Source organism: Gobius niger (assembly GCF_951799975.1).
Source record: "Gobius niger genome assembly, chromosome: 1".
NCBI lineage: Eukaryota > Metazoa > Chordata > Actinopteri > Gobiiformes > Gobiidae > Gobius > Gobius niger.
In genome coordinates this window covers 59,013,861-59,033,315 of record NC_136852.1, presented here as the reverse complement: position 1 = coordinate 59,033,315, position 19,455 = coordinate 59,013,861, and the positions used below count along the sequence as shown (strand labels likewise).

Genomic DNA, 19,455 nt, shown 5'->3' with positions numbered 1-19,455 from the left:
CTAGAAGTTGTGCGAGTGGTCGTGTCTGAATTTGAAAGCAAGTGAGAATCAGACTGATTTGATCATCTAAATAAGTGAGAAAGTGTCATGTTGCTGTTGTCAACACGCGGCAGGTGCTAAGGAAAGAGGTGTGTGAAAGGTTTGATGGTGATGGGCACAGGAGGGACCCACACACTCTGCTTTAACTCCAGGCGAGCACATTGTGTTAACACTTATTAAGAACGAGATGATGCTGAGCGACGCTACAACTCTCTGTCATCCATTAATCTCTTTAAGGTTTTCTTTGCACTTCTGCTCTGCCTCATCTCTGCAGAATGTGTGTAAAAATATGTGACATTTTTTTCCAGTACTGCAATAAACTAAGCATAAAATGTACACATCGATAATGGCAAGTAGGTTTGGTATATGTAATTGGCCAACTTTCTGATTTAATCCTTCAAACAGATTCTAAAAGTGTAAATCTCAGACGGTCATAACATTGTGACGTGTTTAGTTTCTTAATATGCGCAGTACGTTTGCTTATATTGTGACATTGTAGTGTAGCTCTACTCTATACTGTGTAAGCCCACAACTTTGTCACTTAGTGTGTGTGCATTCACAATAGCGTTTATGTGAGGCGCATGGCCAGAGTGCAACAGGAATCCCTCCATTTCCTGCTTATAGTTTCAGAGTGCTCGGGACAATGAGCAGAGTTAATTGAAAGTCTTCAAAATCTCAATGAAAACTTCCTTCTATACAATGTATTTCCTCTGCCAACTTTTTATTATCATAACCTTTTATTGTTAATAAAAGTCATAAAAGGTGCTGATTAAAAAAACACACACACGAAGGTTTGAACTTAAGATGACACAAATGTACATATCGTTGCCTTTACACTGGGTGAAATCGATTGGATTCTATAATAAGTGACATGTGGCCTTTTAACAAAATGGTGCTCACTGGCTGCCATGACTTCAATTCCCAATTAAAATCTCTGGCCACTTCCATGTCTAAATCTTCAAATGGTTTGCACTGCTACACTTTTTGAATTCAAATATTTGTGGAGAGTTACCCTTAGACTTTATTCCAGTAGTTGTCATTTATAACATTTTTCTTTCTCTGTCACGTTTCAGGAAGGCTATGGCGTGATGGTGCTGAACCCGAATGAGAACTACCTTGAGATCGAGAAGCCAGATACTGCGTCTTCTCCTTCTGGCGCCCTCGATGAGCAATTGGAGGAGCCAGCTGAAAAGAAGGAGCGCAAAGACGACAAAGAGGGCAGCAAGAAGAAGGAATTCTACGAGAAGTATCGCAACCCACAGAAGGAGGCTGAGACGGAACGCATCCCCATACGAGTAAGTCGAACAGGCGGCTCAGAGAGTATTCAGACCTCTTTTCATTATGTCTGTGCACACAATGTTACAATGTTATGTGAATGCATTAAAAGGGCTTTGAAATAAACAAAAGAAAAAGTTTAATTGCGACATGAGTATTGAGTCCCTATATTTTGTCGCTCATAATCATAGTAGTTCCTTTCATTACCTATAACACAGAATGTTACAGCCTCTTAGCTCTTACCTGAATGTGCATTAATAAAAAATAGTAGTCATAATTGCTATAATTTACGTATCAGACTTCAACATAAGAATAGAAATAGAAGGTTATACAGAAAAGGAAATGAGGAAGCAACTGTTTTGACTGGGACATGGAGGCAGAAGGATGGATGTTCAACTAAAGCAGACATGATGGGGGAGGAGGACAGACTGACAGTTTATGGGTGTAGGAGGAGACGACGCCAAGGCATAGGTGAGAAAATAGGAGGTATGATTTTGGACAAGTTTGATAAAAGAGGCAAGAATGTGATGAAAGCAGTAGGATGTGAGGTAAGAGAGGAGGCAGCAGAGGGAAACGTTAGGTAATGAGAACTGGAGGACGGGATGCTGCGGGAAGAGAGAGGCTCTTGTGTGGTCAGCCTGTGTGTGAAGAGGTTGGCTGTGCTCCAGTCGCCTCTCAGTGAGCAAGTGTTAACCACATGGCTCTCTCCCGCGTTTCCTCCCTCTCCCTTCGCACTCTCATATGGTGGGCCGGTCAGTGCAGCTCTGGCCCTTCACTCGTGTTTACCGCTGGGATTATTATCTCCCGAACGCACACTCGGCAAACACACAGCAACATTCTTATCATGCGATGCCCGAGCACACGGGCCCTACAGCATCCGCATGGTTTTAAACTTGGTGCTTGGCCGGTGTACTGTCGGGTCAGACAATGGACACAATCCCTCGGATGCACAAGGATTTTTGTTTTCTAATTATGCATAAATCTACATATTTTTTTAATCTGTAGAAAACACTACATTTATTAAAATGCTTATCACCATTTTAGAAAAATTAGTTCCAATGCAAGTGTGTGAAAAAGATGAATCATTGATAAGAGTCTGTGGGACAGTCACTTTGTAAGCTGTCAGCTGAGGGCTTTTCTCGCTCTCTTGACAGTACCTTCACACAAATAAGGAAAAATTGGCTGTGAATAAATATTACTCACTTACCCTGGACATTCCATGATAAAGCAAGTGGTGATGCATCCAATTATTCATCACTAATCAAATTTTCAGCTTTTAGGGATCATTGCTTTCACAAATTTCAAAAAATTACAATTAAACATTTTGACTTTTGTTTGAAAAATAAAAGTAAGGCTGAAAAATTTCGATATTTAGTAACTGTCTTGGGTATTTCTATGACGACCCTGTAGGTTCCGTTAGATATTTAGGTTTTAGGTTAGGTTTTTAATCTGAATACGCCAAAGCAAGACAAAATCATGACCAACACAGGCTAATAAGTCTGAAAAAAGCGTTCATACATAAGTGGCCATGCATTTGTGTTTTATAAAAATGCGTGAATCTCAGTCAGGCAGAAGGTCTCAGTGACTGTCAGGTTTCTTTAATATTTAGTCTCCCAACTTTGTGACATATTCTTGCGATATGGATACTGAGCCACGATATATTGTGCAGCTCTGAATAAAAACTTGTTTTATGGACCAGCTTAAATATTGCTCTTCGGGGCTTGTGCATGTGGACTTTTGAGATAGGACCTTGAGGTTTCCAGAGAGATACACTCGTCCTCAGATGCAGGGATTGCAGATTGTGGATAAAGATTAATGGTTGAGCGGGTCGGCTCTGTGTCGGTGCCACTTGAATTTTGACCTCTGGCCTCGGAGTCAGCAGGATGTGTGTGTGTGTCTGACCTCGCCTCCTCCTTCGCGGCTTTACTTTACCCGGGCTCTGCCTCTGTCCGGCCCACGGTAATCTGTCACATTCACACACACAGAGGCGCATACATGGTGATGGACTGGGGCACACATTGTGACAAAAAGAAAGTACAAAAAGGAGCTGAGCTTTTAGTGTGGGTGTGGGTGCCCGTGTGCCATTCTCCTTCACCTTTGTTCGTCCGGCTGGGTGGTGGATCAAATCAAACCTCTTTAGCCAGCCTGTTTTCATCTTTTTAAGCACCCAGCCAGGCTCGCAAAGCGCTCTTGCAAAGACGCACACATGAACAAGGCTTTTTCTTCTATGCACCTCACAGTCTTAACTCCTGCTGAGATGCTAGACCACCTGCACGCCGCTATTCAGATCCACACATTCTAGCATACTTCAAGCATCCATCATGTAATACAGAGCGAATAATTGAAAAATACTCTCAAGTCTGAATTTACTGGGGGGGGGGGAAAAAAGAGTTGGATGGAGAGAAAAAAAACATTGTGCTCGTTATTACCGCTGCCTAATAGAGATGTGCTGATTATTACGCTTCCCTGCACACATTAATAAGCTCTTAACTGCTTTTGAGATGGGTACATTTTAGCCTTGGGTTCATAGTGCGCAACCTCTCAACCTTATCTAATCCTCCTCCCCCTGATCACACCCCAGTGCACCCCGTTTAGAGGGGTGCTGGTTCAGGGCTGAGCGAACAGCGAGAGGGTCGGGGGTATAAAAGTGATCGCAGGGATGCTGATGAGGATAACCATGGGGGAAAATGGCTGTGGGAGGGGGCATTCTTAGCACTTTGCCATATAGAAGTTTGGGAGTTCACTTTACTCTGAATTTTAGCAGTAATCCAGTTAGCTATTTTCTGTCAGCCAAGCGGAGGAATGGCAGGAACAAAAGGCACATTCATGGGCTTAAGAAGCTTCCAAAGAGTTCACCCAAGGCTGGCTGGCTGGGATTAGGCCAGCAGGCCCTGGAAAGAAGAAGGGGAAAAGAGCAAAAGGGGAACAACTCAGCTTTTCCTTAAAAAAAAAAGAAAATAATGAAATAAAAATGACAACATATTTCAGTTTTGTGCGTAATTGTGTAGAAAGTATTGCAGAAATATTGTTTTACATTGCTAGATGGTTGTGTACAATAAAGTTGAATTTATGAAGATGTATAGCTCAATCTGTGTTTCCAAAGTAAACCTGCATCTGTTATGTTGGCCCAGTGGTTCCTGGAGCAGTTATTCCCAGCTGCAGTTGTCCACTGGGGCCGCAGCCTCAGACTCTTGTCCTTGTCTGTTTTTAGCAGTGATGTCCTGTTTTCCCACTGTACTACAAACCGCCCAGAGCATCCACAAACATGCAGCTCACATACTCACACATAGCAGCTTCTGATTGTGAACATTAAGACATGGACTCTGTGACATACACACAGCTAATTGCATTCAACATGGTGCAACAGTGTTTCCCTCAGGGAGTAGGTTCCTGCTCTGCGTCACCTTCACCCCTTTTGCCCCAATCTGCGGCCCACTTGCAATTATACAGACAGGATTTATTTGGCCTGTGACCTGTTGTCGTGCCAGGATGTACGGCTCAGCATATCCAAGGACAGGTAGGGACTTGATTAACCTCTGAACCTGGTCAAAGGATAGGTCAATGACCAGGGCGAGGGGCAGCTTCACCTGCATGCTGCTGAAAACAAATTGACTCAGTGGCGTCCTTTCGCTGCCTCTTCTGTGTTCGCCTCTGTTTTCTTCTATGCTACAGCCTTTGTTCAATATGCTGTGTTTTATATTATACTGGTGTGGGTGTTATTAGCAGATGCATTTAAATATTGACTCTCTTTTTTTAAATGTTGAATCTCTTTTTGTGTCTGCGTGTGTTAATTGCAGGAACATCTGTTTGTCTCCATGTGATTGTGTCTTTGCTCTGGGCAGAACCAGAGCAGCTCTAGTCTCAGATCCCTGCTCCCAATCTTCTAGTCAGGTCAACCATCAAACACATCCATCCTGCCCTCCCTTGCACCTCCTGCACACTGAGCCGCCTCTGTCTTAGAGGCACACAGACCTGTTGTGGATACAGGCTGACCCGAATAGAGACATCTGCGGACAGGCACACACCTCCGCACACACGCAAACAGCACCTCAGGGTCATCCTGGAACAAACACCGCCTTGTCTGCTTGCCCGCTCTCCTTTGCCTTATGTCAATTAATGGCTTGCAGTAATTTCACCTGACAATCCGGGCGGCAGCGCAGGTCTAGCCGAGATGTCACAGCGATGACCTCTCTGGCCCGGAGCCGCTCTTTTCTAATAAAGAATCTCACAAACCCACAGCAACTTCCTTTGTACTTTGTTAATGAGTTATTGATTTGAAACAATGCCTTGGCAAATATTGTCAGAGCAGGCTGACCCCACCAAGGGCATGCTTTTTTATTGTATACAGTGGCTCGCTAGGCTCTGCCTTACTGGCTGTATATTTCCCTATTTGAAAAGTTGAATAGCACACCTACACATTTCTCTGCCGGTCCCTACCACTCCCTCATGCATGCACACTATCCCCCTCTTGTTAGTCTTGCACACATTTTCACCTCATTCTCCCTTTTCTCTGTCTCTTTCTCACATCATTATATTCCCAACTCTCCATAGGCCCCATACCTGCTAATTACCCACAATGCTATAGTCATTATTTTCCCATCTCTGTCGCTAATTTGCTCCATACCTCCCTTTTCCCCCTTACTTTCCGGGGCCATCAGCACTCAGACAGCTCCCAGCTAACTTCACGGTCTCTCCGTGTGCCTTTTAAAGAGAGTAAGACTGAGACAAAAAGACAAACGTGAAAGTAGAACGGCAAAGGAACCAGACATTGATTAAATGGAAGTGTAGACTGATGTCACTGATGTCCTGCTTTAAGTTGAATATCTCACAACATCAAACTAATTTATATTAGGAATCATTTGACTAATGAGTTATTGCTTATTATTGAATCATTAGGCTAACTATGTCCAGGCCTGGAGTGATCAAAGCACCTTTGGAGGAATAATAAAAAAGATGAATATGATCGGAAAGCTGAGGAGACTGGTCACATAAATTGTCAAAAGTTGAGCAGCCAATGTTCACACATAAAATAAATAAATAAATCTCAACTCCACCTCTTGCTTAAATTAAAAGATCAGACAAGAGCTGGTGGCTAACGTTAATACTTCTCTGTCCAAACTCAGTTGAGTATTTAAAAGATTATGTGACCCTCATCATCAGCTTTCTCTTTCTGTCATACGACAGAAATTCCAAAACTGCTTTTTGACATTTCTGAACTACAGTATTTGCCTCTGGAGCAGCTCCTGAAGTCTGTTTTTGTTTTAGGGAACTGAGCAGAAGCTGAAGGGAGGGGCAGTGAGGTCTAAAGTGGTTGTTTGTCAGATTGTGTTGATGTTGGTGGATTCATTGTTTCCTGTCGTAGTCGGACATTAGTTTGGCCTTTACACTGTTATTTTGGCTATATCTTTGCACTGTTTTTACTGCTTCTCATTACACAGAGTAAACATAAGACCAATTGGATTAGGCAAGCTTAGAAGAGGCAAGTTTTCTGCTATTATGTTTGAGATGAAAGGAGTACAAGAAATTGAGAAGCCAAGCATTTTCTAATCAACACACTGTAGTACTAATAAGTGGTTAGTAAATCAATCATATATAGTGTACAGTAGTTTGTAGACTGCATCGTGAACTGTTGACATGAACCCTGTACAAATGAAATCCAGTCATTAACAGGATTGGTCTATTTTTCTTTCATGATGCCATGCTTGCCCCATATTAGTTGGACCTGCCGAAGCTGCCCTTTGATATTGTCCATTAAGTTTCACCTCTCATCCTCTTAGCACACTGTCTTTTAATTTATGCATTAATATTTTAATAAGCTGTTGCTGGAATGTGTCCATGCCAAGGGGACCAATTCCAATTTTTACATTACACCAAGGGGGCATTATGGAGCGCTTTATACTCAATAAACCTCCAATCACAAACAGCGCACAATCTCAAATGTCCCGTGACAGTCATGGCTGAAGGATGCTGGCAACAGGTGTACAGCTGGGGCGCTGTTGTGACAAAGCTGGCAGATAGACACATGGAGAAACAGTGTGGAAAAATAAACTAGGTTAGATGCTGTGCGAAGAGTAGTGACAGATACTAGTCTCACAGGGTAGGAAGCTCCAGCGCAGCTAATTAACCCCAGGAAATAATTGCAACTGTTGCAAATGGTGTGTAGGTAATTTACTGCTCCGCCATAGCAGGAAGTGTGTCATTCTGCCACCTGTTCTCAGAAGTTGAGACAAAATTCGGTGGTAACAAATTCAACATGGCTGTTTACTTCTCACAGTGTTTTACCCTCTGTGTTTGTCTTTCTATTTTGCTCACAGGGGTGAGTAGACAGTACCAGGATGTTCACAACCTGTTTCTGAATGTTCAGACTATATTTAAGCAACAATCGCAAGTCATTAGCATTTTTGTTTTAACTTACTGCGCAGAGTTGCAGTGGCTTAGGGCTAACCCATCTGAACTGCACAATTTCGTTGTACAATTGTATACTCACAAATAAAGCACTTACTTACCTAAATCAGTATTATCCATGGGGTGAGCAAGTTATGATATTAACAATGTCCCTATTTTTCACCACAATCAACTTGTAACATTATTATAATGCTATGTTTTTCTGCTCCCTCTCAGAAAAAGTTAAGCCAGTGTTCATAAGATCTGGCAACAAAGCAATCAGGGCTATGTTTGTTTTTATTTGATCCAGTTAATGATTATATACGTATATCTCCCTTATGCGGGATGATGGAGGCAGTAGCCTAATGCAGTGTGTTCTGTTGACATGGAGGTTAGACGAGGGAGACTTCAAAGCACTTTGATGTCACAGCCTTTCAGACAGTTTGAGTTCAGCCAGACTGCATGCACACGACACACACATGCACATAAACAGGCCCGTGCACGGGAGGGGCAGGGCAGAGCCAAGTTGCCTGCTCTTGCATCACACTCCATGGTGGTGGTGGTTGCTGACACTACAACCCTTTCATGCTAATCTCACAGTAAACACAAACACTCTGACAGGTTAATTTACCTCTAGACAAACATGGCAACAAAAACACACATCAGCACATAATCAAACGCTACAGCTGTGCATGCACTTGCATACAGGAACACTCCATTACAAATATTATCTTAAATGACAAGATGCTCTCCTTTTTAAAAAGGGTTAAATGTGTCTGTGATGTTCCTTCTTCAATTTTTGCCTTCACTAAAAATTTACCTAATTGGCTGTCTTTGATAGTGCCGTCAACGTTTCTAAAATATTTATAGAAACTAACAAGTATGTCTCCTAGGACCCTCCTCTTTTCTTTCTAATACCTAGTTATTTATTTGGAGTCACACCAAACATTTAGTCTGTCAATTAAATTGAGCTTGCATTTTTAACAGGCCAGCATTTTCAGTTTTTGCATATGCTATAAAAATGTCGTTGTAATTTGTGCATATGTCCAACCAAACACAACCAAAACCATGTTGTTCTCAACAGTCAGTCAATAGAATATATAATATATATATATATATATATATATATAATATATATATATATATATATATATATATATATATATATATATATGATTTTATGACTATTTATAATATAATGATTTTATTGGTTGTACGATTTTATGATTGTGGTTGTATGAATTCAAAGAGGGCCATGGTGTTATGGTTGTTGCAGGTGCGTCTAGTCCACAGCGAGGTCCCCTGTACAGTAACCTCTTGTGGGAATGTGCTGTAGATTTCTATTGTAAACCAGACAGCTTGAAAGGAAATCAAAGTCCAGAATCAATGTCACAAGTTCATTAACGTATGCCCTTTTCATGCCTGCACTTTTTCTATTGTTCTCTCAAGCCATGGCTAAGTGCTTACCTGTGTGCTTAATTAAACATGTCTTCTGGCTATGCTGGTGCGCAGTGGCCGGGCAGACTTTGCGATTGAGGACATATGCAGATGCGAGTGTGTTTGTGCGTCTCACTGCTGTTGTTTTTTCCTTTGACCTTCCACTAGTGTGTTCCCATTATGCCTTTCGCTGGCGTATAGATGGGCCATCGATTTGGCAACAGGGTACAAATTAAGATTTAAACGTTACGTCACCTTGCCTATTGAGTTTTACATTTGGGGCATTTGCAATATGCAAGGCTTATTGATTACCCAGACCAATGCTGTTTATGGAAATCACCTTTGGCCACAGCTATTTTCATTATTTCATTTAAGGCTGTTTTTTTTAATTCGTGATGACCCAAGGGTGAGAGTTTGCACCTGTAGCCCTAGTTTGATATCGCTTATGCATATATTGTAGCTGTTATGGTTTGCAGGTGTTTGCAGTTAGTTTGAAGTACCTTGAAGGATTGTGTATCTACAGGCATATATTAAACCCACATTTTTTTAATCAGCAGCTGGAGAGCTAACCACTCTGCTGATGTACTTAAAAAGATGGCAGAGTGGCAAACATGCACAGCTAGAATGTTCAGTTTTTAATTCACAGTCAGGATGGGGCCTTTTACATGTTCTCTCTTTGTCTGGGTGGGTTTCCTCCCCCATCAACCCAAATGTACACCCAAGGCTAATCCCCCAGCTAGGTAGATACTGGCTCAAGATGTAGAGATGGGTCCCGGGGCTCTGCACAACGCTCACCCACAGCTCCTGATAGGTTGCCCTGAGGCACTGTTTGAAGGATTTGTCAAATGTAGAACACAAAATTTCCTTCAGGAACAATACATCTAGAAATAATCCAACAATGCAAATACTAAATAAACCTCATGGATTCTTATGAGCTGGGATTGCTGCAGATGTTCAGGTCTAGGTTCATAACACTATGTGCCTAAAGAATGAGACCAGCTCACTACCTGAACATCCTGACCAGGTTATTCCATCAGTCGATTTCTTCTTCCCTGATGGACACATGGATTGGCCACCACAGAGTCCTGCCCTTAACCCCACTGAAAATGTGTGGGATTATGCAATGGTTACACTCTCCCATCATCAATGCAAGATTTTGCTGAGAAACGAATGCTCCACTGGGGGCATGACCTTCTGCCTGGCTGACAACACCGATGCTCAAGACGAAGTTGGTATCTTGCGTACAAACAGCAGTGCACCAGTGCTTTCGCTGGTAGCCTGAGGGCGTCGCTTAGAGAAAAAAAGGGGTCGGCTCAGGCGTGTGCTACAAGCAGCGCTGACTAAAACGAGCACTGGCGGCATTCCCTTCGTTCTTCTCTTACATTAACATTGTCTGCAGCCTCCCGCGTGTTATTAAGCTTTTGCAGGAAAAATAACAAACAATTTCTCCCACTGTGAGTTAAACACTGTCCATGTCCCGAGAGGCAGAGAATATATCGATGGGTCTCGCTCTAGCGCTAGTATTAAAGAGTGTGAGGCAAACCCCGGAACCCACGGCCACCCGCAGTAGCGGAAGATATTCCAGTCTGGTACGGTCTGTTGGAGGAAAAGCATGGGGGAGGGGCCACTGCTGTACATAATCTCACCATGGCTGTCTGTCCAGCCCACTTACTGCCAGGTAAGAAGCTAAAGATGGCGCAGTGCTTGCCGTAATCAAAGCTAAAGGCGGTCCAATGAAATATTAGAGCATGTGATCTTTTTGTGTGACTTTTTTTGGTCAGGCAGTGTGTAAATAAATAAATAAATATGAAAAAAATGTGTGTTTCAGGATAATGGCTCTTCTGAGGAACATGTGCTGTATGTGTGGGACCACTTTGTGTCCGGAGCAGCAGCCAAGAATGTCTTCATCGTTGCCCACAGCTATGGAGGCCTTTCTTTCGTTGAGCTGGTGAGTGATTAGCTTTTCCGTTTGTCCCTTTTATCTTCCATGTGACAGGAAAACACGCTAAGAGACAACATCACTACATTAAATCATTCATACAGGTTTACTCTTCGCAAGCACATTACAAGTCATACCGAGGCGGATCCATGAGACAGGCAGACAAGTCAAGTGTGTTAGAGTACATTAATTATTGAACACATTTCATTTTTGCTTGTTTTGTGAAAACTGCTCCTCTAAACAAGCAATTTCAAGTCCTCGGGCATTCTCCTTCCACATCCATCAAGAAAGGAGGTAAAAAGGGATTACACAGAGCTCGTAAAGATCTGCACTGATCTGCTACTAACTGATTAGTAATAATACTAAACATACATACTATGACATGTTTTAATGTAAACAAATCTATATCAGGGCTGTAAATGCCGCTAAGTGGCATGCAGTATGACTTCCTCTGTTTATGTTCTTATCAAATACCTGCTCCCAATGCAGTCATTTATATTCACGATAGCATATTCTGTCGGACATATTTGTTTCTATTTCTATCAAGGAGGAGAGAAGAAGCCACTACAATAATAGCTAGAAAGAGCTAAAGGTGGCCACTTGTCCCAACGGTGTTTTCAGGAATATTTTATTTCCTTTCTTCCACCTACTCTTTTTTGTTTAGTATTTTGTAATTTTAATTTGCCTGCTAAATATTCATGCAGTGTTTTGTCCGTGACAGCTCAACAATCTCCTGGGCTTTCTTTCTGTGACGAAGACTAGATATTCCCTCTATTTGTTTCTGTTTGACTGGCTCAGAGACTTTCTTCTTCACAATGTGTCTCAATCCTTCCTTTATTGTAGAACATTCATACAGTATATGGCAGGACTTGGCATATTTGGTATTCGGTGCAATCCAGACACTGAAGGGACTGGAAGGGCATTCGGCATAGCAATAATAATAAATTGTTGCACACCTGGGCACTGTTGTTTAACTGTTGTCAAAAAAAGAAGTTTGTTTTGATGTAATTTTCTTGTGTGTGTCCAACCTGATCATCCCTGTAGGAAAAGTCCTCTTCTGTATTTGACTGGGGTAACCTGTTATAGACCCAGATTCAGATCTTCAGCTAGGTTTGGTCAGGTCTAGGACTGACTAGCTGGAGGACTTGGACTATTTTGGCTTGATGGGGGAAACTCAGAACACCTGGGAGAAATACACCCATACACACAGGCAGTGAGGGGATTCAACTTGGGATCTTCCTGCTACAAGTGAAGAGTATTATCCACTGAACCACAGTGCCGACTTAAAGAAAGATTAACTTATGTTGTAACTGCATGCTATTGTTCTCTGTGACATTGAGCATACACTTCCCAGAACTAGAATTCTTGACAAAAACAGAAATATGTCCTAACCATCGACTTTAGTGCAGCATAGGAAGGATTGCGTGTGAGTGAGGGAGCCTTGCGGGATGAACCGTTTGACACATGAGAAGACCCTGGGAAAACAAGCTGTCTGTGGGTTAATTACTACTCCCCTTTGCAGTTAATAAATACATTTCTGATCAAGCACATCAAAAAGGCCAACCATTAATTTTTCCTGCTCGCTCCCCTTGCTCCAGTGCATGTTAGCCTCGGATTGGAGCACTCAAGTGTTTCATTGCAATTTGATTTTCTTTTAAAACACTTCACTGTGTGTACTGACTAATTATAGATACATCAAAGAGGAGCTAACTGCCTTTGAATGAGAGTGCAAGAGGGAAAGAGAGCCTAACGCTGCAGGGAGAGAAGGCTTCTCGCTCTCTCTCCTCTTCTTTCTTTTTTGCCCTTTTCCATGCTATCTGTTCCAGTTATCATAGAATCTGTCCATCTCGGTTCACATTTTACAGCTTATTCACTCTCTTTTCGCGCTTTTGCCTCTGCAGCCTGGTCTGACTCTGTTTCATACCAGGTCAGCTCGCCTTTTTCCGTCTCTTGTGCAGAATCGTTAAGTGTATTGCATTGCAAATCTTTTCCTGTGTGTTATTCTCCCACAGATTTCGGACCATCTGTATCTGTAAGCGGAAATGTAGTTTCTTAAAAGGTCTTCAAAACAAACATTAACATTTTCTTCTTACTTGTCCATATATTCGTCTTCAACCAACGGCACCAATACTTAGAAGGCCAGGTGAAGTGGTTCTGGGGGCAGTATAAAGGAAGAAGTTGCCAATAACCTGCGAGTGAAAAAGGAGCACCTTTATTGGATAGGACAGGACCATTATACAAGATCTTATGTAAGAATGCATCTGTCTCCCAGTACACTAATGTGTGGGTGCCAACCAGACAGCCCTGCAGCCGCCATTACAGCCCCTCAAAAACAAGATTTAAGTGAGCAAACACTATTTACAGTAGTGTAGTTTACGTATGTCGCACGGCACCATCTGTTGTGACTATAATGAGTATGGCTGGATTTCATCTGTAGTTTTGATGTTGTTTGTCTGTTGAGGCTCGGTGTCAGATGTGGGAAGAAATGCTTGAGGTAAAGACAGATATAGAGGATGTATTGTGTCCTTGTGGACCACATGACTGTATCGCTGTGTAGAGGATCAAACACCCCTCGGTAAATCACTGCAACTTGGACGAGAAGTTCTACTTTCAGGGACTTAAGAAATCGTCCCATCCTCTACAATTGACTTGCTATATATAGATGTAATTAAAAGTTTTATAAACATAGTGCAATATCTTTAAACGTGTGAAACTTGTTGTAAGAGTCCGCAAATCAATCAAATATTTCATACAGTATTATTGTATTGATTCAGTGCATCAAAGTATTAGTGTATGTTTTGTGTAGAGTGTCCTCAGTTTTTTTTTTTGAATCTCTATGCTTTTCTCAAACATTTCACACCAAGCGCCACCTCATAAAAAGTACAGCTAGGCTTAGATCAAGATCAAATGTTTAAAGAGGGTCTGGAATAAATCTAAATTAGATAAAAATATGTCTTAACTTAGTGTATACCATCTCCAAACCAGGAAAAAAAAATTGAATCATGTTAAGTTAAAATGAACAAAGTTTGAAATCTCACATGACAGCTATACCAGCTGATGAAGCCTAAGTACGACTTTTGCTTTTGAGGGTTTCTTTCCAGTATCTGTGTCCTTGCTTACTTTAGCCCTGTTGAAGATAGTATAGAAGAAATAAACGTTTATTAAGTGCACACTTGAGACTTGTTTGTTTGAATATCTGTGTCTAAAACTGGATGTTTTCGTTTTGATTTTGTGTTCCATTTGGTCTGCCTCAAGTGCCAAAAAACAACAACCTGTTAACTGTCTTTTAGGGTTTCGTGGCATAATGGAGAAAACCTAGTTTGTTGACAAAATCGTTTGAGCTGTGTTGATATCTAAATGCAGCTTCCATAACTCCTTTCGTCTTGTGCATGTCTTTCTGCCTTCAAAACATAAGTGCTTGCTTGTTTTTGGCTCCTGGATGGGATGAAGAGAAGGTTTGTTTTTGTCTCAAGGTCCTCTCTAGCTGGTAGGCTTTTGCTTAGAGCACTAACAGGGAAGTTGCTTGTCTTGTCTGTATTCCTGAGTGTACCTGTATGTAAATATCTCTGTCTTGAATTATAGATAATGTTTAAATGTTTGCTAAAAAGGTCTAAATGTGATGTATATTTCAGATACGGATTTATTTTCATTTAAATTTCATCCTGTGGGTCAATGTTTGCTTTGTTGTTTTTGGGTTTTTCATAGTTACATGTTCATGCTACATCATCATATTATGTCTTCGCATTTATAATGTCTGTGCCAGAAAGTGCATATTAACAGCCTGCATTATCTAGCATGCAAGAGAAGCTATCATAACTGTGTGAGGTAGGGAGATGAGCAGAGGGTGAGAGGCAATGATAAATGGCTGGGGCACACTAGCAGAAATTAGTGGAGCCGTATGCAAAGCTGTGGCGTTTTGTTTGATGTGAAACAAAAGGACCACCATGACAAAAGTGGCTGCCAGCTTGCACAGCAGGACAGCAGCCCTCAGGACATACACCAGTGTACCAGCAGAAGTGTGTTTTAGCTTGTGTGCACTTGGCTTGGTACGCCCTTACTGATAGTGTTTGCAGCTATGCACCCATATCTTGCACTGTGCTTTTTCTTGAGCTATCTATACAATGTATATTATCTTTCTCTTTGTCTCCGTGCTTCATTGGTAATGACAGACAATGGCTTATTGTGCACCGTGAAAAGACACAGTTTCTTCCTCAGTCAAGCTACAGCACATTTGCTCTATTAGGCAGCTGAAATATAGACGTCTAATTTCTTTGAGAATGAATAGGCATCCTAGAGTGCGTCCCTCCTCTTAACATAAGGATGTAAATTGAACTGTTTAAATGTCACGGCTAGCAAGCTGATTTGATTTGAATTGATTTGCTTGTTTCAAGAAAAAAAGCACCTCTCTTTGCCAAGCCATAGGTGCACTGGCTGCCACAGATAGACCAAGGTCTTTCTTTCCACCTCAACAACACATTGTAGGTCTTCTGAATTCTTCTATCTGCTGTGATTATGTACAAATGGCCTTCATTTGCCATCCATTTCAAAGCTGTAGTGCTGCATTGTGACTAGAGGCAGATGACGCAGACCAAATTACAGCGGGTTTGCTGCCTGAAAAGGATACTCACACAATAGGCTTTGTGAAGTATTCCCTTCAATACGTCGCCATTATTCGCACCTTTGTTGGTGTTTCTCTATGTTTCAGGAGCATCTTTGGTCTCTAGATTACATTTTTGGCAGTGAAGAGGAGTGGAGAGGTTCAAAATACTCACCTCTTGTCTCTGCTGTGCCATTCTCTTTGACATGAAAGAAATGTATTTATCTGAAAATCTGTGGTAGGATTTTTATTAATTGAGTTTGTTTCATATTTCGCACAGAGATACAGTTTGTAACTTTTATGCACTACATTGTGTAATTGGCAATGGCTGGACTGGTAGGAAATAATCATTGCAAACACAGTATATAGCCTTCTCAAGTGTGCTGCTGCTTACTCAGACAAAAGAGTATAAAAACACTATAGATTGCTACTTTACTGGGGTGTATTGTTTATGGGACAGGACTATTTTAGAATTTCATTTGTCATGAGACTTGCTTATGGCCCATGATTACTATAGTCATTGTCTTTATTATGACCACCTGCAAAGTTGTAATAGAAAATCAAATATTGTTTAAGTGTCTACCCCCCTTCCAACACCGCCCTCACAACAAACTCATTTCCATCCTGTTTCTGAACTGCTTTAATTTCTCCCCTTCTTGCCACCCCTGAAACATGTACTTTCTTCTGCCACTCAGTGATATGAGAAATCCTGAACTAGTTCGTTTGAGTTCGAGTGAATTCTTGAGGGATTCATCATTACATATTTACCGGCTTGGGCTCATCTTGCTGTAAGGTTCTACCCCCGTCCGCATTGATCTAGTGCGCATGTTCGCTCCCGAGGTTACGGGACGTGCCTCCATTTGCATAAGGCCCTGGGCAAGGTTCTTTCCACCATTGATTGGCCTGTCCATGAGCGCCCCGTGCCTTCTCAACATTGATCACTTTGTTTTTCTTTTTTTTTTCTCTCTCTCCTCTTTCCCGGAGACAGTGCTACCCAGAGTTCAACTGAAGCACCAGGATATCAGACCTGCCGGAGGAAGAAAGCGAGTGCGTGAAGGAGGAGAGGAAATAAAGAAGTTGCAATTAGAAAGGAAAAAAAAAGTTTATAATCAATACAATTTTGCTTTAGCATTCAGATAGATTAAACTAAAAAACTCCTCTTGCTTCATGCCCTCACAGCATATGTCTTAACTGAGCCGCCTCGTAACACAAAAACTCTTTTCCTGCGTTTTGCACCTTCTACTTGTACATTCTTGGCAAATAGCATTTCACATAACATTTTGATGTTGTGCCGTGTTATTGCATCACATTATTTTATTAGTACCCTGTCATTAATAATAACAAGAACTCTCTCCTTACACTCCACCGGCAATATCATCCTTCTGAACTTGCTGTTCCTAAAACTGCGCTTTTTCTGGACTGAGATGTCCAATGTTTCCATTGGATCTTCATGCGTACACTGTAAGCTTGCACAGTACTGGTTGTCTCACATTTGTCATTGCTATCTGGTTGTTACCTTGCAAAGAAAATATTGCTTAATAAGCTTAATACTCATGCATACTGCCTGTATGTTCTCGGGCAAAACACTAGTCCACAACTCAAGACCAGGAAAGGTTACGGAGGACAGTAGTGTCTGGAAAAAGTGCTCTCATTTAATGGTAACATTGCGTAACATTTTGGATTGTACTGTTACCAACACAAAACGTGCTCCAAATGAATGTAAAGGATGAGGACCTGACCTATTTAAATGTCATATTTGGGTGCCTTTTGTCAACATCAGCGAGCTCGAGACGTCCACCCTCTCAGTAAGGTTACACATCAGGTCTTGAGAGGTGAGCCGCTCACAGCAAAGATACATTTTTGTTTGGTCATTTAGGTTTTTTTCAACAATAACAGATAAATAAATGCTTGTATTTTATTATATTTATTGGCTGAAATGTTACGCAGTGTGGCTTTAAGCTAATTTATAAGCAAATGTCAACTTGAGATTTATTGCTGCTAATGTACTGTACCTTTATTCTTATTTTATATATATATATATGTATAATAAATAATTCTTTATGTTTATATCAAAGTTAAATATTTTTTAGATCATTATTTAGTTGAATATTTCTAATTTAGATTTAATTTTTTCTCTCTTTTGAGCTTATGTTGCTTGTTCATGATTGTCCCGTTTCTTGCTTCTTAATACTGTACTACAACAAAGCAATTTCCCCATTGTGGAACAAATACAAGTTTTCTTATTTTATCAAGCTGTCCTCAAGTGCTCAAATATAATATGTAGAAGCAAAACAGAATTACTAAATCAAAAGAACACTTGAGTGAATGTACATTTCTTTGCTTTACGTGAACAGTTAAAGCAGTGTTTCCAAAGGAGAATCACTGTTGATGCTAATCGTCGGGTTTGTGTGGTTTGTTGTGCGTCGCTCATTACCTTGTTTTATACACAAATCCTTTCCTTACACCCGATATGAAGTTGCACTGGCTGTTACAATGTATGTTTATCGAATGTTGTTTTGGTGGCGACACACGGCGACACAATTCCCATCATGCTCTGGGGTGCCTTTGTTGTGCTGGGCAGGAGCAGTAGGGTGCTTTGTTCGCTCTTCCCGTTCCCCTTCGGCGCGTTTGCATCATGGCCGACGTCTGCCTCGGTTTCCCTTTTCTCTTAAACGCTCTCGTCCTCTTTTGTCGTTTTAGTGGTCAATGTGGATCTTCCGCTTTTGTTCATCCGCCATTACTTACCATTAACCGGTGTTTTCTTCATTGTTGCCATTTCTTTCTATGTCCTCTACTGTACCCGTACTTCCAAAGTCAGTCATTGAAAGCTCCAACGCCACATTCTGCCTCTGTCGTTAGAACACTAAAACTTTTCTGAAACCCTTCCATAAGCGGCTGCATTAAATCATTCGGAGTTTGTCGCATTTAGTCTCTCATTCTCCTTTGCCTTTTACTTGTGCCTTGCTTCTTTTTTTTCCTTCTCCATCCGCCGTGTTTTCCCCTCCATTCACCTGCTGTGTCTGGGTGTGTCAAGCGGCTACGACCTCGGTCACCTTCACCAGCGCGAGGATACAAGCGTCTGACGCGAGGTTTGAATGTGCTAAAGATGACATCTTGACAGCTCAAATGAATCCGCTTGTCACATGTCATTTTTTTTTTTTTTTTTCTTTTTTACTCCTCCCTCCTTCCCCTCCCTCCCGTCCTCCCCCCTTGTTAATTCTTTCATAAGAATGCATACAATATCCGGAAGGAATCTTAAGGACATACAGGGTTGCAAATTGTCACACAGGCGTCACTCCGATTCAAGCCTGTTCGTGTTGTCTGTCATTTTTTTTTCGTCCCCCCCCCCTCCTTCCTTTCATCAAGATGGCGAATAGTTTGGAAGTGAATGTAGGAGGGAGAGTGGGTTCTAAGTAATGAAAGGCGGAGAACAGCTCGGCGTTTTTTCTCGGTGCAAATGTCAGCAACCCTCTGACTCCAAAGGTTTAAGTTCAACCCTCCTTTTTTTTCCCCTCCACTCTCTGAGCTTCTTTCTTCCATCCAACGCCATCCACTCTTCACTCGCAGCTCAACATGTTTCAAGTTCTTTGTATACTGCCTTTGCCTACTCCAAACCATCAGTAGCAGGGTCAAAGGATTCTCTTATTAAGGTTTACAGAGCACGAGTGAATGCGACTGTAGCTTTACAGACAGTTCTCGCGCTATATTTTAACTTTCTGAAGGATGTTCTGTCGCTGAAACTTGGCTGAAACCTCTGCACTTTGAGCACTGAATACTCTATATG

General features: G+C 41.6%; 1 protein-coding gene across 2 annotated transcripts in view; it reads left to right on the top strand.

Annotated features, from left to right (window-relative positions):
- arb2a (ARB2 cotranscriptional regulator A) overlaps window positions 1–19,455 on the top strand; it is a 106,929-nt gene that overhangs the window by 41,460 nt on the left and 46,014 nt on the right. For both annotated transcript variants that reach the window (XM_079577229.1, XM_079577230.1), the window contains exons 7-8: window positions 1,113–1,334; window positions 10,964–11,083. In XM_079577229.1, coding sequence (XP_079433355.1) covers window positions 1,113–1,334; window positions 10,964–11,083 — 342 coding nt within the window. The remainder of the gene's footprint in view (window positions 1–1,112; window positions 1,335–10,963; window positions 11,084–19,455) is intronic.